We start from the raw sequence: 22,312 nt of genomic DNA on the forward strand, positions 1-22,312 counted from the left end.
CACCACCCCCCCAGCTCACCCACACCTAGGGCGCCCCCCCTCCCCCCCAGCTCACCCCCAAGGCACTCCCCCAGCTCACCCCCCCCCTCAGTCGCCACCCCCCTCAGCAGCCCGAGGCTTCGCGCCGCCCGCGCCCCACGGCCTCACCCGCCTTTTCGCCGCGCAGCCGGAGGGACCCGGCTGCCGGCCCCCCCGCCTACACGCGTGACAGCTGCCGCACTGCAGCGGGCTGCGTTTTAGCTCACGACGCGGGCGCCCTGTCGCGACAGGCCCGGGCGGCGCGCATGCTCGGCGCCGCTGGGGCGTGCGCAGCGGGGGGGGAGCGTGACGGTGCGCGAGCGGAGGGGGCTCCGGCGCCTGCGCCGCGCGCGTAACCCGGAAGCGCTCCGGCGGGTGCCCTGGCTGCGGTAGCGGTGGGGCCCTGCACGCCGTGAGCCCCTCGCCGCGCCGCCCCTGCCCGCGCCCGCCATGTCCCGAGGCTCCAGCGCCGGCTTCGACCGCCACATCACCATCTTCTCGCCCGAGGGCCGCCTCTACCAAGTCGGTGGGTGTCCGGCACCGAGGATGCTGCCGCCGAATTGCCCCGTCACGGGCCCGGCCTGCTCAGCCGCCGCCGCTTCCCGCCCGGCCGGGCTGCCTCTGGGGAGGGGGGGGACACGGGACGTGGCGCTTCCCGTGGCCGGGGAGACTCGGCTCCCGCTCCGCCTGCTCCCGCGGTGTGCGGGGAGAAGCCTGGTGGGAGCCTGGAGCGGTGCCGGCCCGGTGGTGCCGGCCTGGGAGAGGGATCCTCTCGAGACAGGGAAAGCCTGGAGCCAGGCTAGGCTTCCTCGAGTGTCCCCTGCCGCAGAGAGGGACCTGCTGTGGCTTCCCCGTGTTTGATTTCAGGTGCTGGGAGACCAAGCTGACAGCTATCCAGAAACTGTTTACCTCTCCTAAAGTGTTCTTGCAGTTTCTCTTGCCTCACTTACAAGCATTGTGCTTGGGAATCCAAGAACCACAATAGCTGTTTCGAATGGGACCTGAACTGCTCAAACCCTGCATGCCAGAGTAAGAGTCAGTGTTCGGAGATATCCTATGCTTGCTCTTGTTACACCTGAGTGCCATGTGCTCTGTACATCATGGCCTGTGACATAGCAGCAACCATCCTTTATTTCCAGGCTTCTTTGAACATTCTGCAATTAAACTGCAGCCTATCTTCATTTTCTTCTGTAGGCCACTGAATCTTGTATTCATACTTATTACAGTGCACCAGATTCTGCAGAAGAGCCTTACGGTGCTCCTTCTGCAGAATACTCTGTAACAGCATAGTCAACTCACAGTCTGGCAGGCCAGTTCATTGTGAGGATTCTCCAGGAACTTTCAGTGGGGCCAGATTAATTGTTTTGGCAGCATCATCTTGATGCCATCTTCTCCTGGGGCTTAGTGGCTCTTCCCCAGCTGCAGTGGCTTCCCTGCATGTGCATTGCATGGCGTGCCCATACATCCATCTGTTCTCCAGGAAAGGAGGTGGCTGAGACCAGACTGTATGAATTGTCCATTGTAGCCAATAGCTTCTTTTGGTTTGTCCTTGAGTTTTTCTCAGGAAGAAGGCTGTGTGGAATAGGCTTCATGGGCAGGCGGCCCAGCCTCAAGCAGTCGTTTCTTCAAGGAGCAACTAAGAAGGTGCCTATGTGTAGGTGTCTGTACACAGGTAGAAAGTTACCTGTACTAGATGCCTACATACAGGTGCTGTCTTATACCTGGAGTGTGTATAAGGCATGCATGCAACTTGCGTAATAAGCCTTATCCATGTGGATGGTAGTGACGGGATGTCAGTGGCTCAGTAATGGAAGAGTCATGGGCTCTGACCTGCCGTTGCCGTTAAAAACAGGCTGGTTGGTTTGCATTGCCTTTCTGGCTGTTTCTCTGTTGCAGTACTACTTGTTGGGAATGGTTTCTGCATCCTGTAATAAAGAGGAAACTGAGCCTTGGTTTTCCACCTCCTGGGTATACTCAACCATTAGGTTAATGTATGAGAGACGTGCAGTAACTGTATCTTTTACCGGTGTCTTAGAAGCAAGTATCTGCATGTACTTGAGAGTGTGCACACAGCCTGAAGGTGTCTTAAAGATACTTGAAGTACCTGTATGCTATAGGAAGAAAAATAAGTAGGTGTGCATAGTTAACTTCCAGCAAGTATGAGCTCACTCTGTCTGCAGCCAGGCTGATAACTTGGGCACGGTGCCACGCTTGTGTGTCTGTTGGCCAGCACCTTGCCACAGCATGGACAGAAAGCTCATGTTTGCTTGCAGTCAAATACCTGAATCTAGCTTCTATCTTTCTCTCTTACGTTGTTTTTGAACCCTGTATGTCCTTGTCCCTATGTTGGATTCAGATTAACCAGGTGCTGTGAAGGATGGCCATGGACACGTGTTGCTTTAAGGCTGCCTTAAAACTTGAAGTTTTGCTGGAATTCGGCAGTACCTGAGTGGAGTTTTCCAGTGTAGTGATACTGGACTGAAATGCTTGTATTTTACCGTAGATCTGTCTTCTGCTTCCAAAGCTCATGTGCCTTTGAAGTGATCTCATATTAGAAAAGTAACAGTTATTTCATATTTATTTCTTGTTGCTGTGGTTAAAATCCTTCAGAGCATCAGTGGTGTCTTGCCACCTATTAGTTCCTATCTTCAAAGGTGATGTTTCAGCTAAGTGGAATTTGGGGAGGTGAAGAAAATTGTTATTGTTAAGTTTCTGACTGTTGTGATGTATTCAGGGAACAGCAAGGGGCTACTCTTTTCAGAGAGAATGTGTACAGTACTACTGAAATACTTACATAGCAGAAAACAGGCTTAAAATGCCACTAGCAATTTGAATTTGTTATACTGTAAGAGCCACTTCACTTTTTGGCTTGTGTCTTTGAAAACTGAGCAATGCAGATGGTAATAGGAACACTGTGAGAATGGACTGCAGTTCAGTAAGCCTGGCTGCCAGTACTTGCGAGCAAAACCAGTTTGTGAGGGCACCTATTCCTGTTCCCACCTAAGTGTCACAGAATCACAGAACAGTGCTCAAGCAGGGCTACCTAGAACGGGCTGTCCAGCACCATGTCCAGATGGGTTTTGAATATCTCCAAGGAAGGAAACTCCACAACCTCTTTGGGCAACCTGTGCCAGTGCTCTGTCACCCTCACAGTAAAAAAGTGTGTTCCTGGTGTTCAGATGGACCCCCCTGTGTTTCAGTTTGTGCCTGTTGCCTCTGGTCCTGTCACTGGCCACCACTAAAGAAGAGCCTGGCTCTGCCCATCTTCTTTACAACCTCCCTTCAGATATTTGTACCCGTAAATAAACAGGTGTTGCAGAGACGTGGCCTGGGGCTTCAAACATGACCAGTATGTGGGCAGTGCTAGCTCATGCCTCGCTGGGTTCTGTGCTTTGCTCCAGGCTAGCACTGATCATCCTGGGGAAGGCAAGTGAAGAGGTGAGTGGAGCTGCACAGCTAGTGCAGAGAAAAGGGGAAACATTCTTCGTGGCACATTTGGGTAACCAGTAAATGCTCTGATGCCTAAGAGTAATAAATACAGTGCCATGGATAGATGGCAATCAGCCCTTCCACAACACTGACTCAGCAGATGGAACATTAAGATCCTATTCTTGGAAGATTTGTTTTTTCATTTTCGGATTATTTCTCTCCTGTTGTGTAGTCCCTTCCATAGATCACACTGCAGATTTTAAAACAGCTGAGTTTCTTGCTGCCATTATTTTAGAGGATAGTTTTAGCAATTTGCTGTGCAGTTAGTTAGACATGTTATAAATTTCAGTTTCATTCACACAGCCAACAAAGAATTCATCTGTGTTTAGCTGCTACCTGAAACTTGCCTTTCCTAACCAGATACTAGGAAGTTCTTAATGTTTATCATAATTTTTGAAGTTGCTGTTTCTGAGGCTTTTGAAACCATTAATCACGGGAAATTTATTGCATGGATCACAACAAGTAGATCTTAATCCATTATATTTATCTGAATAATGCTGTTTAGTTGGCATGTACATAGGTTTTGTTAAAAAGTGAATAAAAAGCATTGCAATGTTTGAACGTCAAGTCAGAAAATGTGATAGTAAGGTTAAAACCCATTGTCTGTGCCTGGTCCATCATTTCAGGTTTCATCTGTATCATTTAAAATCTACAAAAGAAAATTACATTCTTGCAGTGGTGATAATGCTTGAAATACTGAACTTCTGCATGTTAAAAAAATCTTCTGTAAGGATTTACAGTCACTGTAGGTTAAGGTTAAATATTTTGGTCAAGTGCGGAACAGCCTTTTTGTTTTAAAGAAATTCTGTTGTTGTTAAGCATTCTAACTGAACAAAAAGGCAAATTATTAGAAATATTTGGAGGAAGCAGTAGTAGGGGTTTTGTGAAGAGAGTCATTGACTCTCTTCACAAGTTAATTCCCATGAGAAAGTTCTTGTGTGTGTTGTACTAAAGACTTTAAAGATACAAAGTGTTGCACAAGTATTAAAAAGACCAGAATCTGGTGAGATTTTGGTGTTGGGGGAGGTGTCAGAGTTAATTGCTCTAATGTCACTAACACTGTTTTTTATTAACATTTACGTATTTTTCTAGAATATGCTTTTAAGGCTATAAACCAAGGTGGACTTACATCTGTAGCTGTTCGTGGGAAAGATTCTGCAGTAATTGTAACACAGAAGAAAGTACCTGTAAGTAGTCTGTTGGGCGGGGGGGGCGGGGACGGGACTGGAAGGAGATGAGAAGAAAGGTGGGGGTGAGACTCTGCAACATTGTTATTATATTTATCTGCATTGACATATATTGGTGTTTGAATTGAATATCTTATCATTCTGCTTATAGGTTCTAGCTCCACTTAGTGCTCAGTTGTCCATTTCCTCACCAAGTACTGTAATATTGGTTTTCTCCGTAGTTGTCAAAAGGATAAAGCTAAAATATGAAGTTGGTTCTGCTGTACTTCAGCATGCATACATTACTTTGGCTTGTAAGGGCTGAGTTGTCCTTAATTTCCTGATTTCTTTAATTCCTACTCAGAAATGTTATACCAATAGCATGCAGTGAAGATTTTCAGGAGTGTTTCAGCACAGTGGTGATACAGCATTGACAAAGGGGCAAAACCCTTGTGTTTGAAGGGCAGCACACAATGAGAATCCAAGTTTTTGCATGTGTGTTCTCAAAGTTTCTTCAGGGGCAAAAGGACTTCGGTGTTGGTCACACTTTAGCTGTCATCCTTTTCCAGATATTATGGGTTTTATCTTCGCTATTCTCCTATTTCTTCCTTCATGTGCCTATAGCAGTAGATAATGGAGAGCCTGAATGACAATTTGTAGCTGTTGGTTGATTCTCTTGGGCTCTTCTGTAGATACCGGAGCATTCAGAGTCTGTCTTTTGTTTTTCTTGTACTTGAAGGACAGTGTTTTCTATTAGATTATTTCTGTTTCCTCTTTAGGACAAGTTACTGGATTCCAACACAGTGACTCATTTATTCAGAATTACTGAAAATATCGGCTGTGTGATGACAGGAATGACAGGTATTTAATTCACCATCTATTTTAAGTATCTGAAGTGTCAGGTTTTTTAGGTAGTTCCCCAACTTTGCATCACATAAATAAGTACTCTAGGAGATTTGTTCCACTCAGTGTGGTTTTGGAGAACTTAAACAAGTTCTAATGTGTATATTTAAAGATGACTTGAAGTTGGGCCTGGAATTAGCGTTCTCGAGCAGTGCTAGGAATAGACATGGTACATGTCCGGTGAAATTAATATCGCTTCTTTCTGTCTAGCTGACAGCAGATCCCAGGTGCAGCGAGCCCGCTATGAGGCTGCTAACTGGAAGTACAAGTATGGCTATGACATCCCTGTGGATATGCTGTGTAAAAGGATTGCAGATATTTCTCAGGTCTATACGCAAAATGCAGAAATGAGGCCTCTTGGTTGCTGTAAGTATACTCCAGGAAATTAATCTTTTCGTTTCCTGTCTTAAGCTTCAACTTCAAGTATAAGAAATTCTCACCCATTTTCAGTTTGTGATACAGTTGTGATACAATACAGATGTAACCGAAGGAGTAAGAGGGATGAGCAGCCGAATGAGAGAGTAGTGTTGGAAGTCATGAATTGGAGCCATGATTATTACCATTGACTTAGCGTTTGAATTGGAGTAAATGATTTAGCCTCTCTAAAATGTCTAATACTATTTCACCTTAGGTTTTGGGGCTTAGTCTGTTTGCACTGTGCAGTGATGTCTGTGGATGGGAGATGCTCTTTTTACTGGTGTCTGTGTCTGGATAAATATCACTGTTAAAAAAGATCTATGGAGAGTGCAATTACATTCGTCCAGATTTTGTGACTTTTTTGATCTAAGTGCTATGTATAGGACAAAAGTCTGCATAATTTTTGCTCTGAACCATGATATATGTAATGCAGAGAAGTGCTTAAAAATTTCACTTGCAAACATTTATACACTAGTCTTGTTTTATAACAACAAATGCAGCTTAAATAAAATACGTCTATAGAGTTGCTTTTTATAGATATTTCTGGTCATCTGTGTGTTCTGGGGTTGGTTCTGACTTTTTTTCTCTTTCATTTGGCTGTGAGCTAGTTATAACTGTGCTGTTAGGCTGTCCGGGAACTGAGATAAAAGACTTAAGGTTTTCTCAATTACTTTTTCATTAAAATTGTCTGGGTTTCTTTTTGTTTTCTTGTTGTTTTTTTGTCGGTTGTTGGGTTTTTTTTAGGAGAATAGTTTCAGAATTGATGAATCACTTCTCGTAATCATAGTAAGCACTAGCACTTCTCACTAAAAAAAGTAACATTCAGGGTTGCACCACAGTTTCCATGATGGGGCAATTTTCCTATGCTTGTACCGCTTGTAATGTTCAGGAATTATTGTTTCTTTCTTCCCTTGGTATTTTGTGTGCCTTGATACTACTGGAAACTGTTGGGTTTTGGAGTTTTTTTAAATACATGAATAAAAGTGTATTTTTCTTAACTTTCCTTAACCTTTTTTGAAAAGATGATGGGAAATTTTTTTCTCTTGTAGTAATAGCTTATCAGCTATAACTACCAGTTAGAAGTTACACAAGTGTGAAGTAAAAGTAGTTTAAACCCTTGACCTTGTTCTGTTTTGGTGGTTTGTTTTTTTTGGTTTGGTTTTTGTTTTGTTTTTTGCAAGTATTGTTTTTGAGTTATTTGTAATATGTATATTGAGACTATACAACTGTAAATATACAAGTGTGGGTGAACACAAATGCGTTTCAGTGATGTGACCAGTTTGTGTTACTTGAAGTCTGTCCAACCTGAAAGTGCCTAGTCAAATGGTCTTCAAAGACTCGGGTTTATGTTCTGATATTTCCACATTCCATTTCAGTTTTGGGGTTTTTTTTCCTTTAAAAGAGGAAAAGGGATGTAATGCAGTGCTTTTTATGATTACAGTCAAGAAATCTAAAGCTGATCTTTTAATATTTCCATTAGTTTCAATAGATTTGTAAAGTTGCTTTCCAGTAAAAGGCACGTTAATAGAACTATTGTTTATACTTTTGAAGTGTCCTATAATACACAGGATGCGAACTGTGGTTGGGTTAACTTTGTATCGGGATTAAACTTGTGTATTTCCTGACTTTGTGATTCTTCAGGCACTGAGCCTGGCAAAAATGTTTCTGTTTAATGAGTAGCAGTCTTTGGGAATGGCAGAAATGTACCTTGCACTAAACTGAGTTTTGTACCTGATAATGAGATGCTGGTAAGAAATGGCAAATTAGAGAGAAAGAGGAAAGAGGTTCCCAAAAATGTACTGCTGTGCATGCGTGTTTTTCACAGGAAAGGAGTATCTATTCTGCTCTTCACTTGAATGAAATGGCTAAAATTGGGGAAGGAAATAAATTAACAACTTTTCTCTTCAAGGTATGATTTTGATTGGTATTGATGAAGAACACGGCCCTCAGGTATACAAGTGTGATCCGGCAGGTTACTATTGTGGATTCAAGGCCACAGCTGCAGGAGTTAAACAGACAGAGTCAACCAGTTTTCTGGAAAAGAAAGTAAAGAAGAAATTTGATTGGACATATGAACAAACAGTAGAGGTAGGCCAGCAGAAGGAAATAAAGATTTGTTAAAAGTATTTTCAATGAGTATGCTGTATGTAGGTTTGTGATATAGAGGAATGCAGATAGGCATTTTCCTGTTTTCTTACAGTTCTGCATTGCTGTCAGAGCAAGCGTAGCTGTTCCAACAAAAAATCGTTTGCAGGCATTTTGCGAATGTTTAAATAGTCATCTCATCTGCTTTTTTCTCCTTTACGTTAGCGGAAGCAGAATCTGTAATTGTGGCATTCCTACTGCAGCTGGTGTTTCGTTACTAGCCAGTACAGTTTTCTTTTAGTGGCACTTAAAACAATCTTCATGTTAGAAAGCATTTTGAACAGGACGGGATAGTGCTTCTTTGTCAGTTCAGTATATATAACACCAGTTGTTATGCCTACTGTGAAAACGGTTCTTCAAGGCCCATTATAAGAATGTATCCCACTTATAAAATTGGCCAGTGAACTTGTTTTATAAATCATCCTTACTTTTTCCCTCACACTGTCTATAAACAGTCCTCTTCCATGGCTCGCCTGTTTCTCCTGCCTGGCCTTGTTCTTATCATATATGTATGACAATGGTATGTTTCCTGCATCACAAGATCAGCAGCTGAAATGAGGAATAACCTAAGCAGCTGCCCCCCCTGTAAAATTAAAGAGATTACTGTATTAAGATCCCTGTGAGTGCTATGCAGATTCAGACCATCAGCTAAATTACTTCCAAGTCTACGTTACTGTGGAAGTACCATTTAAACTGAAAGTTCTTCAGCTTAAAACTCAGAATTTTGATGTCTATACCTTAATAAGTACTGATTTCCTTAATATGTAATTTCTTTAAAAAGATCCTGAGAGGGGTAAATAATCATAGCATACTGAAATTGAATGTATTTGAAATTACCTCAGAGATCCTTTTTTATCCTGGCTAAATATTTTTCATATTGAATGTGTTTTTCTGTCACTGCTTTATTATACTGTGCATGTCTCTTAGCTGAGCTGTTGGAGGTAGATGAAACTGTCTTTTCATATTCTTGTTTTTAATTCATAATACTTCCATGGTATGGCACAAATACTTCACTGGTAATTAATCTGCCAGTCAAATCCTGGATGTGCTTCTGTACCTTTTTGTTGTCTTTTTAAAAATGCTGAGACTGTGAATGTAGATCAGAAACGTGTTACTCTAAAAATCAGCAGTGACAGGGAGAAGCGAGTCTGTCAAACAAAAAAAAGAATCGCATTTTTGTAACGTTCTTCACACACACAGGCACGCTGCCTTTTTGTGTTTTTTTTTTTAAAAAAAAAAAGCTTGTGGTGTGTTAGGGATAATGCTCCAAGGATAAGAATTTTGGTTTTCATTTCGGATCTTTTGGTTTTGTTTTTTTACAACTTGGCAGTCTTCTCATAAGACATCTATATAGTCTTACAGAATTCTTGCAGAATCAATTATCAACATACTAAAAATAAACTTTAGGAAAGCCTTGTTTGGTATTCTACGCTTCCTGACGCATTACTGATCAGAATTAAATGCCAGCAGATCAGAATAACTGATGTGATAAGCGTCTAGCTACATAGCTGTTTTATGGAACTTCTTTTTGGGCTCAGTCATCATTTTAGGAATGCATCTTTAGCATTATTGTGACCCTACTGCAGAGTTAAGTACGAGTGCGGTTGCGAAGAACGCCTTTAAAAACAGGTGATGATTAGGGTGGGGGAAAAAAATAAGTTAAGCCATGATGAAATGCAGCTTTTAAAAACAACCAACATAACTTTAATTACCAGAAGCAAAGCCAAAATGGAAGCTATGTAAGTGACGTGTGCTTTGAGTAATCTTGGACTGTAATGGTGGTGTCTGTCTTGTTTGCCACTGATGAAACACCTTCTGTCCTTGGGACCTGGGGTTTTAATCTTTGCATGATAAAAGGTTTTGGGGTTGTTGGTTTTTTCTGCTATGAAAATGACATGCCCCTTTGGTTCCTGTAGATTGGGCTTTTTAGGGAGACGACCTGGAGAGGTACTGTATTCTGTAACAAGGGGAGACTATTTGAAACTTTTCAGCAGAGGTTTTGAGTTGGAAGGAAATAATTTAAAAATAACTTACAACTAGAAGGAAGGGTAGTTGTTCATGCTATGTCTATTAAAAAAAAAAAAAAAAGCCTTGGTGCTTTCTGTTTAATGATAGGGGGTTTTGTGTTCTTTCAGACAGCAATAACATGCCTGTCTACTGTACTATCCATTGATTTCAAACCTTCAGAAATAGAAGTTGGTGTAGTTACAGTGGAAAATCCTAAATTCAGGTAAGTGATCGGTGTTGATAAAATCGTGTGTTTCTCTGATCATGTGCAGTTAATTTTAACTTCGTGTCATGGTAAATCAAGAAAAAGATAAATGTCAGAAGGTGAAGTTTTGGAGGTTTTATTCCTTGTAACTCTTCAGAATATGTAGAGGTAAAATACACTGTTTAAAAAAAAAACCAAAAAACAACAGTTTTAAAATGTTTGATATGGTTAAGGGATCCAGTGGACAAAAGTGTTGCCTTTTGTTTCTTAAAAGGGTATTGGCTTTATGTGATGATTAAAATGTAGTTAAATCTGGTCTAGGTGATTTTTTTCATGTTTAAAAGAATAAAAAATTTTCTTTGTACTAATATCTGGAGTCCACTTCTAAATCATAGTTGTGACCGCTAACGCAGTAAAGTCTGGGTTTATGTTGGGGAAAATTTTTCAAGTCCCTTGATTTTTTAAATCCTTTTCTAAATGTGATCTTTAAGTGATTCTTACTTATCTTGTAATTGTAGCAGCTTTTAACATCTCCAGTATATAGTTAATAGATTATGAATTTGTATGATTTGAAATATTCGATTTAAACTTAAAAAGATTAAAAGATCCTGGATTTAAAAATCACTGCAGTGATTTGGAACTGGCTGAACTTTTACTTTTTGAGTACACTGCATTCCCACCTAGCACAAAAGCAAGACACCTGCAGTTTCCTTCCTCCCCTGTTATTGCCTGAATCTGAGTGCAGCAAGGTTACTTGGTCAATCTATCGAGGCAACACCTGGAAATCTTCCTGCTGAGGGCTACACCTCACATCAGATACAGTGTGCTTGACAGCCACCTCCCAAAACAATGTGTAGCTGCAGACATATGCATGAAATGTGGGAGAATAAGTTTTGGGGCTTTTTTGCTAATGCAAAAGGACCCTCTAGGTATGTCTTACCTAAAATATAGGTAAGTCTGGCTTGCTGCAGAGGAGTTCAGTTATTTCTGCCTTAGTTAGTCTTTCATTGCTTTTTTTATTGAGGAAAAATAAAAAAAGAAGAAAGAGGAACAGCTGAGTGGGGAAGAAAAGTCCTCTGCACTTTAGCTACTTGGTAGGTAGGGATTGGAGAGAGGCTTCAAACCTTTGGGTCCTACAGGTGCAGTCTTTTGAGTGCTTCCTAATCGGTTTGAAGTTGACATGGTGATGATGGATGGTTTTGCATTTGGTGGTGTGTGTTTAGGGCAACAGAACAGCACAGCATTTTTGAGAAAGTAATGCAGGAGCTGCATTGCCCCCTTTCTGCTGCTGCTCAAGGGTCAGGTGCTAGCTTTCTGCCAGACTTCAATTACCGATCTTATGCCCCGTTTAGAAAGGATGGATAACAAGCAGAGTGCAAATTGGTGTCCCCCTGGAGTCATCGTGCTAATTATTATATCCATTCTTCTCACCACGTCCCACCTTGTAAATAGATTGCTCATGAAGAATTCCCTGCCCTTTTTCTACCATGTGTTACCTCTTTGGTCTCTAGTGCCTTTGATTCTTCCTTTATTTTTCAAAAGGAATTGGAATGTTGGCCTGTGGCCCTGGTAGCAGGTCTTGAAAGGGCTGAAAAATGCATTGTATAAAAATAATTTCTGTACATACTAGGTTGTAATGTTGGAGTTTAAGGGGAAGAATAGTTTACGCTATTTAAGGTTTCTTTTTGTCCTTTCAGGATCCTTACAGAAGCGGAGATTGATGTGCACCTTGTAGCTCTGGCAGAGAGAGACTAATTAGCATTCCCATTTCCATTGTCTGTGCTTCTGGCCAGGATATTTGGTGAAAAGATGACACATATTAATGGCTTTAGGTTATGGGTGGAAAACAATGTTCACTATATGATGTATTTTACTCTGTACAAATAAAACAGAGGTTTTTGAAATACTTGGTGTCTCCCCTAATGTAATTTTTTTAAAAAATCTTTCAGTTCCCTGAAATTCTTATCAAAATGCTTGATGACTTTGAATATGTCTGTGATGATTGCTTGCCTTTCACTTGTATTTTAAGAGAAATTTTATACTCTGCACTGTATTTTTCATCTGAGCTCTTTGGCTCCTAGTGTAAAGTTTTATATCAGATTATGTGGTGTGTATGTCTTGAGATAATTCTTACATTTACATGCATTCTCTTTTCTTGCCCTGATGTTGAAAGGCTTATAACATTACTGGTTTAACTGTGGGGAAATTAAGACGATCTTAATGTTTGTTCAGGTGTTTATTGAGGATATAGGACAAAAATTGAAGGAGAAAACCTGAGCTGCACTTCCCAGTGCATTCATTTAGACTGATATATGTGGGGTGCAGGTGGTGAATTTAACAGACATATGCTATAATTAAACAGCTCTGAAGCTAACATTTATTTAGGGGAATAGATTCTATATGCAGTGTACTTTGGGATTTTGGCTTTTTGCCACCTACCTGGTTTTGAGGCTTTGGGCAGTGCCAGAAACAGTGTTGGGGCTGGATGGGGCCCATAGACAAAGTCCATCAACAAGAATGTCTCTGGGAAGCAGTTCCCCTTGCTCCTTCAAATGTTCTGGGTTAGGACAAAAGAGAAGACTGCAAAAACGTGAGTTGAGGTGAAGAAAAACGCATTTTTGTTTTGCTGCAATTGAAGAGGTTTCAGCCTCAGCAGCAAAAAGGGAGATGATTGAAGTCGTGAGGGAGGAGACACAGGAGAAAGGGAAGATCACCAGGCATTTTGAGCTGTTGGGTAAGCATGAGAGTAGTCTTGGAAGAATGCCAAGCTCTATTACAACTTAGCTTCTTACCTTATTCATCTGCTATGCTATTCCTTTATTGGCTTTAATTACTCCAAAACTGTCTTTGATTTTTTTTTTTTTGTCTGTTTGAGACCTTTGGGGAAGGCCTCCTGAGACATCAGAGGACTGGGATAGCTTAATTTTTTTTCTTTTTGCTTTACAGTTAAAGCCCCTTGAATGTGTACTTTTCAAGTTGGTTGTAGTAAAGGTGGTGCAATTCTATGTTTGGTGGTTTTAATAAAAGATAATGCTAACCTTATGTGATAACTAAATTGAGGAGATTCAAATGTCCTGTGAATTGCTGACTTTACAAAGCTTCCTGAATTTCCATTAGTGCCTCCAAATTTCAGTTTCCCTCATGTCAGATAGTGCTGGTTTGGTGTTGGTTATCTGAGAATTCTGTGTGGTTTTGCGCAACAATTGGCAGAACAAACACTAGTGGCACATTTGGAAAGGTCTGTGTCGTTCCAGCTGTCAGTGACAGCTGAGTTTCTGAAACTTCCTAGGACCTTTCTTCCTAATACTCCAGTTGTATAACAACCTGGAATTTGAGTAGTTACAAGTCATCATTTACTCTGCCATAAAATATAATCCACTGTTACTTGGTTCTTGATCAGCTTTGTGTATATACAACTTCACTAATGACTTCTTGAACAAAACATATAGAAAGGAAGATAACAATCGGGGAGCCATACGACTAGAGCACATTTGCATACTATTTAGTATCAGAACTCCCTGCAACGCCTTTAATTCTAAATTTTGGAGCTTGCATGTGATTGTGTAAGTCGGGTGGTGGTTCTGAGAGCAATGGGTGTTTGCTCATACCTTACATTTTTGCAATGCAGCACATCCCATCTTGTGTTCAGAGATGATGAAATAAGCTGCCTAGAATATATTAATGAGGAATGTTGGATCTTTTTTTTTTTAATTAGCAAAGTTAAAATCTCAACAACTGAAATGCTGGGTTTTGCTAGTATTTTGTCCTGTGGTGAAAATGCATGGTTCTCTTTTTCATACCAATTATGGGGGTTTTCCTTTTTCAGCCAAAGCTTTTTGTTGTTTAAGATAAGGCGGCTACACAGATGGGGATACCTGACCTCATGGGAAAACCCCATGTATTACGTGTACGTGTGATCCCGTTCCTCACCCCCTGGAGCAGATAGCACCTGCAACCAAACCGTACCAGCCACGGCTGGTGTTGATCTGTACCTGGTATCACCTGCTGCTTCAAACCTGGCGCTTCCAGAGAAACCAGAGTATGCATGATATCCCACCGCTTCTGGTTTGGGTAGAGCTTATTGAGTCATACCAGACTTGGGCTTGCTCCATGTATTTGTGGTTTGTTGTGCCAGTGCTGAAAACTCTGGTAGATGCAGTTACAGTGTAAATGCACGAGTAGTTAAGCAGGAAACAGGATCGAGACTTATTTGCATACTAGACCCAGATCAGTGTTATCTATACTGAACTGGGCTGCCTCTGCACAGCCTTGTAATTGTGTCCGTGTTACGTTCCCAGTGCGCTTTGTTTGTGCTGCAGATTGTAAGGATGCAAATGCCAAGTACACGCAATCAGCTTAGGTAAATCAGTATTTATTGGACTCCGTGAAAAGCATCTGGATTTCTTAGGAGCAACCCCACAAGGGATCCCCAGAAGCAGTAACGGCACGTATTTTAGAAAGAAATAGCCTAATGGGGAATCTTAACCTAAACTGTGGGTCATCAGGAGCTGTCTGTGTATTCAGCAGGGAAACACAAGATGTTAAGGCTGGCAGTAATGAGCCTCTCTAGGATTTCTGGTGCTTCCTAAGTGCAACGTCTGGTACAGAATCAGTGGACGGTGTTAGACCATACCTTTTCACTGTAAAGCCTCCAGTGGCGACAGTCTTAAGCACAGAGAGGTAAACGGAAAGTTCGGGTGGAGCAAGTATGTGTAGATACATGAAAGCAATTTTAATGATCTGGAATAATATGCTGCATTCTTCTCTACCTTCTCTGTCCTGTTTCTCATTAAGCCAAGGTCCGAGTATACCAAATAAGAAATATTTTGGTTCAGTGCACATTGTTGGAAGTAAGATGAAAGCACTAGATCTGTAGCTTGCTGGCATCTGAAGAAAAAATTAAATAACTTTCCCTTCCCCCCCCCCCCCCGCCCCCCACCACAGAAGCAAAGCCTGCTATTTTAAGTTCTGCAAAACAGCATCCTTGTTGGCTCATGAAGTCAAGTTTTGTGAAGCATATTCATGTTTTCTTGTAGAAAATCCCTGCACTAACAGGGTAGTAACAATAGGGCCATTACTTTTTATTTTGTAATCAGTGATTTTTTTTTTTTTTTCCTCAGATGGGAAGTTCTTAAATTGCCGTAGTTTGTTCCAGCCAGTTCTTGCTAGTAACAATTTGTTCTGTTCTCTTGTTTTGCTGTAACCCAAACTATTTGGAAACAATGCAAGACATCCTGTAGTTCAGGATCCGTTGGAACAGTGAACTTAAACCTCTCATGCCCGAACTAAACCAAGGATCATCACGTGCTTATGCAAAGCTGCTTAAAATAGTATCTGGATTTTGTTTATTTATCATGATTCTCACTCTTTAAAAAAAAAAACAACACCAAAACCAGAAAACAAAACAAAGCCTCAAAAAAAAGCCCACTTTCTCCTATCCCTTGTACTATGTTTGTACAGATTAACTTGCATTTCCAAAATGACCGTCAGAAACCTCAGCTATCAGCAGTATTTGCTGCTGCTCACCAAGCTTTTCTTAGCATGATAATCTTTTCTTTCATAGTAGTCTTACCTGTATCACCATCATCTATGAAAATTCTGTGCTGCAATGTTCAGTATGGGAACTGTAATGTTGTATTTGTAAACCAGTGAATAAACAGACCCAGCATACCAATAAGTCAAAATCCAGCTAACTGCATTTGGCAGAATTGAGTCATCTACAAAGAAGTGTGTGCTTCCATTTTGGGGGGTTAATATTTTAATCCTGGTCCTTTTTAGAACCTGTTAGCTACCGTTGAGCTTCCTGGCGCTGCAGATGCACCGTGTGGCCTTGCTGGGCGATTTGTTGTGGCTTAACTGATATATACATTGAACCACGAGCCTCTGCAATAAGTTTCCTAGCTAAGGCTTTAGCGATGTAGTGTGCGGTACAGCTCAGGACACACAAGCCAAACTGGGGGGGGTTTGGCCAGTAAATTATATCCGTTTGTTTTCTCTCCCAGTGATTTGAAGAACCAGTTACCAATATTCGAGTGAGCGGAGGTTATCTTTATTCGGCAGCGCTGGCTGCATGGGGGATCGCTCCACCAAAATCATGCACACCGAGGGAACCTTTCAGCCCCCTGTTTATAGAAGTCACTCACATCTATTCATTAACTTTCCGAGAACTCATCAATGTACGTTACACCTGGACAATTAGCACATTCCATTTAAGGACCTAGTATATCTTCAGCACATTCCATTTAAGGACCTAGTATATCTTCAAGTTAACAACATTAACATATCTTGTGCCTGGACAATGTCCTTGAGGAGTTGTCTCTATGCAGATTCTATTCCTTAGCGGTCATGTTTAAAGTCTCCATCTTCGTCACGTTGCATGTACAACAGGAATCTAAGACAAAATGTCCCTTTTAAAGATAACCAACACAAGGACTTAGCAGTCTGTGCATCCGTCATGTGGCAATAAGGGTCCTTGGACATCTCCCGACTTTAACTAAACAGAGGTGCGTCATCCTTTAGATAAGTGGTACAGCATTCACTGTTCACCAGAAAACTGCCTCGTGCGACACCCGCTGACCTAGAGAGCTGTCAAAGTAAGGTATTTAATCCTTGATGGGATTCCTTAGACTAGAGAGCAACCTTCTCTCAAGTTAGAGTCAAACAGTAACTGTGGATGGAGAAACGGGGCATAGATGTGCATAGACTGGCATGATCAGGAATAGGGATGCCTTTTAGTGACATCTGATGTTGCTGTGATGTTTGCAGGTATGTTGCTCTCCCTGTTTTGATCCCAGCTATGTCTGCCCTCTTCCTTCAGCCGGCTCTGGTGTTCATTTACATTTGTAATGAGCTGTTCTGTTTACTAAACTAATGGGCAGTATTATTTTGTTTGATTCAGTTCTCTGTTGGATTAGTGACCGTAATCAGTTCACTGTAGGATCAAATTGGCTGGTGTAAAGGAGAGGAGAGGGAAACGAGATTGCGCTACCTCTGGTTTAAGCCGCTGCGGAAACCACAGCCTGCATCACTGAAGGAACAGGGTATCCATAGACCATTATCCCCTCAGCTACTCTTTGGCTTAAACCTATGTGGTGACACCTGCTCCACCTAAGTGGTATTTGCCTCTCTCAGCAGATGACACCAGCCTTCATCTAAGCAGCATCAAGGCTCTACCCCCTTCTAGTCTGAAGAAGGCTTTTTGGAGGACAGTGCTGTTACAGGAGCTCCTCCCTGGTTCCTCTGCTCCTGTACCCCTTGCGTAGCTCAGCAATTTCCTGGGCTACCTGGGGAACCTGTTTTGGAAACAAGCCTATATTTAAAAAAATAAATAAACGACAAATCCATCCAGAGAAGTAGTGTTCACTCGGTTTGGACGCTAACCTTGCTGCTGGCCCTGCGGTGGCGGTACCAGCCCAGGGGGCAGTGCAGGACAGGGCGCCTGAGCAGGGTCCGGTTAAACAGCGGTGCAGCTGGGGCGAACGGCAGCCAAAACCCTGCCTTGCAAGCAAATTTTCAGGCAGAAGGGGTGTATCAGTCCTCTGAATCCATCGAAGCCTCCTTTCCGGATCTAATGGGAGGCTGGCGTGGCTGGCCTGGCAGGGGGGCTCCGGGCAGCGCAGCTTTAGGGCGTTTAGGAAAACAGAACTTGTAGCCTCAAGAAAACCCGTGGCGAGTTGGCTGCCAAATGGGGCGGCCACCTCGGGCTGGGTTTTAGCACAAGCGGGGTGGGCAGCTTTTCTTTAGTTCCCTTTCCACCTCTTGTAAGGGGTCCTTTAAACCCCCTGTAGCTGCTCATACCTTTAGGGTGCCATGAAGATGTTTAGTCGCATTGAATGTTAGCCTAGTTTCAGTTAACAGTATTTGGAAACACCTGGCTGACAGAAAAAAAAACCAAAAAACATTTCTTGCCTAAGGATGTGGTGAGCCTTGAACACAGGCTACCAGGTTAGCTTAGTTACTCACCTCCCCCAAAGGCAGCCAGATGTGCCTGTAGGAAGGCTGGAGGGCTGCTGCCCGGGAGGTTGGCAGAAGGGATGGGAGAGAAAGGAGGATTTTCAGTGATGATGGCGAAGGCTGCCTGACTTACCACAAGGTAGCGGTGAGTTGCCCGAACCCTCAGTCTCCAGAGAATTTCTTAACCTTTAGCTCTCCGGGGTTGCTCTGCCTCGTGGGTGTCTGCACACAGGAGAAACGTTTGTTGAATACTTGTTGGAAAGTTAGGTGGTGATATTCCCTGTTCTTATGTCCAGGAGAAATTTCCATTACTAACCTTTCTTATCTAGTAACAAACCAATAAAGTATAAAATAGTGTAAAATCAGCTTTGTAAGTGCAAAAATAGTTGTATCCCTTGGGTGACAACGGTACTCACCAGGAAGTAATTTTTTTAACTTTTTTCCTACTTCGAGTACTTTGCGCTGACACCTACGTCTTTCTCACTCCAACGCAGAAGCAGATCTGAGCTCTCGCGAAGGTAGTTCAGCAGGGGGCATAAATTCAAAGGCAGGAGTTACAGAGATGGGCTGCAAAATAGGTCTTGGAGGGGGGGAAAAGAAAAACCCAAACCCAGATGTTGTGAATATCCTGGCATCCAGGTGAGGGTTTTGATGATCTGAAAGAGGGCAATAAGGTTGTCCAGAAAAGGAAGATAACAGAAAGAATTAGTGAGAAGTAGCATTACAAGAGGTCTATATTACAGGAATGAAGTAGCAAAGGTCCTTGCCCTTCAGTGTTAGAGCGGAATTTAGTTATTAATAGAGAAAAAGAGGATAAAACTGATTTTTCTGCTCTCTGAAACTAGACCTGATGATAAATGAAAGCACGTGCAATGTGTTCAGCAGAAGGACGATTGAGAAACTGCTTCTGTTGATGAAGCACATATTTGCAAAATGATGGTACAGCCCTTATTTGACATGCAGACAATAATGAGTACGTGATGCTTTCCCACTCTGGTAGCAAATCAAAACACAATATGTGAACACTTTGTACGTGAATGCTTTGTAACAGGCATCAGCGTGTGTGGATAGGTACGTGCTGTAACCCAGCTCTGCCAGGAGTGTGGAGCTTTCCAAAGGGCTGGCGAGGCCAAGGTGTGCTGCAAGAGCCGAGTGGGCAGAGGGGCTTGTTTCAGCTTCTAGCCTTAGGTTCATGATGTTTGGCACTTGGCACAAACAAGCAAGGGTGTGGGTTCACAGTGTCTTTACCAGACCTAAGCTGGAAATGGCTGGAAATGGAAAAAGCGCGGCCCCACGCCATCCCTCGTGCTGGCGATGGCATCCATGTGGTTGCAAGCTGACCCAGTTCAGGGACTCCATCTAGGCCAGTACCTGGCCCTTCTTCGCTGCAGGCTTAACCTCTGCCTGGTCCCGCTCAGTGGCTCACCACGCAGCTGCGTGAGCTCCAACACTTGGAGAAGGAAGATCTTGCAGAAACAGGGAGGGTAGGACCCAGTTTAGCACAGGCTGTTGTATTACCACCCTGTCAGAGTGCAAAAAGCGCGCCCCTTGAGTTGGTCGTGCCACGCACTGCAGCTTGCCACAGTTACATCGTGTTGGTGTTTTAAACCATTTTGAGATGGATCTTTAGGTAGGAGAATAAACAATTGCTCTTTGCCAACTTCACGCGCACTGCTAGCTCCTGGCACTCTCCAGCAGTAAAAGTACAATCCTCCAGATGGTACTTCAGCCCACTTCGCAGGCACCTACTCATTCATAGCCATACAAAGACTGTGAAACTCTTTATGCATGTGTGTCTTTCAGTTCTGCGTAAAATGGGTGGTTGAAAGGGCTGGATTTAAGAGCTGCGGTTACTGTCTGGAGTGGTTCCCGCTGGTGAAAGGCTTGAGCTCCCTCCCTCTGGTCTTGACAAATACCGTGGAGCTGCTGAGACAGGTTAGCTGTGCTGGCTAGTACGTTGTTGCCTGCTTTCCCATCATGTTCTGCCTCTGACAGCCTTCGGAAGGTCTGTTGAAAAGAAATAAATAAAATAAGGCAAAAATCTTCAAGTATGGATATGCTGAAAGGTACGCATTTAACACGACTTGAGTGTTTTGCAACAACAGTGAAAAAAACCCTGGGCACTTGGTTTTGCACACCCGTTGATTTTTAGAACTGGGAAAGAAAACAGCGTTGTCCTCGGGAAGCAGGGTCACGCAAGGATAGCCGAGCTGCAAGGGATGCCAGCCCAAGCACCGCTGTGCGCTCGCAAGCCTTGTGCCACAGGCTGTGTGGGAGGGTTCAGAACCACAATTAAATATAGTCGCAGCAGAACCTGCTTGGCTTGTTTCTGCTGAATCTGTGCTTGAAAATTTTGATTAAAAATATCCTCGCGTGGTGCGGTCTCGGCAGTGACAGCAGCACGGTGGCCGTGTCTCCGCCAGCTCCTACATCCTGCCCGCTCCCCTCCAGCTCCAGCCTGACACCTCGGGGGGCTTCGGGGAGCCCTCTGCCACTGCCAACAGTGAGAAATATCACCAGCCATCTTTCTTTCCTCTGCTTAATAAGAAGTTATGGTTATTCCAACCAATTTTTAATGTGTTTAGAGTGGTCTCATTCAAACTGACCAATTTCTATGAACTGCTCTGGTTTTGTCCTTAACACCTTTTGTGCCCCGGTCCCAGGCACTTTTTGATCTGAGAGAAGGGATCAGTATTCTTTTTTGGAGACAAAAGTAACAAGAAGTTCTGCTGAAAGGAATTTATAAAATACCAGGATAAGGACAGTTTGAAATCCATCAGATTGGTGCTTGTCCTAGTCCTACCCCCTCCAACTTCCATACACTTAGCAGTTAATTGCTTTAGTAAAGCTAAACTGTAAACAGGAGAAACTTTTCAAGGCAATTTCCCCCACCCCCAGCTGCTCCTAGGCCCACCCTGAAAGAAGCAGAAAACCTGGGCTTGTTGTTGTGGGTACCATGCCCGCAGCGCAGGGCTCCTCCCGGGAGGGAATTCCCACACTGGGTAATGGTGCCACCACAGCACCAAACACCCAACGAGCCCGGGACCCAACCTGGTTGCAGGTCCTGTCAATAAAGTAGAAGTCTTCATGGATGTGCACGGCCTTTTCAGAATCCTTCCCCCTCTGAAAGTTTTTCTAGTGCCTCTGAATCTCCTGCAGCTGAGCCAAGCTGTATCTGCTCGGTGCAGAGACGTATCACGGCCTTTGCAGCTGGGACAGTGTGGTTTTTCTTCTTCTTTCTTTGGTTTTGGTTTGGTTTTTTTTTTGGACCAACAGTGATTAATGGATATTTGTCTGATAAGACTAGAATGATCTGGTCTATGTTTTTCTCCCTTGCGGCTGGATAGGCATTGACATCTTTCCACCTAGGGGCTGTAGGTCAAACCCAATTGCGTTTCAAATACTACAGTGCAGATAATGGCTTCGTCCTAAAATTCCCTGCTGAGTTCGCTGCTGCAGCTGAGTGCTTGAACTTGGGGTTCGGCCTCTTCAACAAGTTTTGGAAAAAGATCTGCTAGGACCAACTGAAATGACGGGTTAGAGTCAGAGGGTGTGAGTGGGGATGTGTTGCAGGCTGCGTGAGGATGTTGCAGCTTATCTGTGCCCAGGCACGTATGCACCTCACCTCCCGCTCCCCTCCGTGCTGTGGAGTGTGACTGCTCCCGCTGTCCTGCAGGGACGTGGGCTGGGAGATGTTGGGAAGGACTGGTGGGGGCGATGCTCGCTGCTGGGGAGCAGCTGCAGGCTCGCAGGGCAGCAGGGCACGGGTGTGGATGGAGCTCACGGGTCAGTCCCACCTTCCCCAGGGTCACGCGTCAGCCCCAGCCCTGCCAGCAGCGTTTTGTAGCGTCAGCAGGTCCACACGTAAATGTGCCTCTCTCGTGGCTTGCAGGGTCCCGCCTGGATTGCATGGACCTGCTGGCTGGGTGCTGTTTGCTGCCTGGGGTGGGGAAACTGCCACAACTGGAATCTGAGTTACTGGCTCAGCAAGGAGAAGTAAAGGTACCAA

The 22,312-nt window shown here is 43.4% G+C and overlaps 1 protein-coding gene and 1 long non-coding RNA gene across 3 annotated transcripts; one reads left to right on the top strand and one right to left on the bottom strand.

Moving 5' to 3' along the window:
- The first annotated feature begins 328 nt into the window (after window positions 1-328).
- Window positions 329-12,256, top strand: PSMA6 (proteasome 20S subunit alpha 6). Its single transcript, XM_055717206.1, has 7 exons — window positions 329-544; window positions 4,600-4,694; window positions 5,453-5,534; window positions 5,787-5,942; window positions 7,903-8,081; window positions 10,274-10,368; window positions 12,048-12,256. Exons 1-7 carry the CDS (start codon window positions 469-471, stop codon window positions 12,103-12,105), a joined length of 741 nt encoding a protein of 246 aa, XP_055573181.1. The 5' UTR covers window positions 329-468; the 3' UTR covers window positions 12,106-12,256.
- A 137-nt stretch (window positions 12,257-12,393) lies between these two features.
- LOC129736560 (uncharacterized) lies at window positions 12,394-22,300 on the bottom strand. 2 transcript variants are annotated; one of them, XR_008733340.1, is made up of 4 exons: window positions 21,355-22,300; window positions 18,720-20,310; window positions 16,601-18,525; window positions 12,394-16,567 (listed from the first exon to the last, which is right to left on the bottom strand). It is a non-coding gene; the product is annotated as an uncharacterized LOC129736560 (long non-coding RNA). The 2 variants fall into 2 exon arrangements; XR_008733341.1 differs by lacking the exons at window positions 18,720-20,310; window positions 21,355-22,300 and adding an exon at window positions 18,620-18,696.
- Window positions 22,301-22,312: the final 12 nt, after the last annotated feature.

Source organism: Falco cherrug, chromosome 7 (genome assembly GCF_023634085.1).
Source record: "Falco cherrug isolate bFalChe1 chromosome 7, bFalChe1.pri, whole genome shotgun sequence".
NCBI classification, from domain to species: Eukaryota; Metazoa; Chordata; class Aves; order Falconiformes; family Falconidae; genus Falco; species Falco cherrug.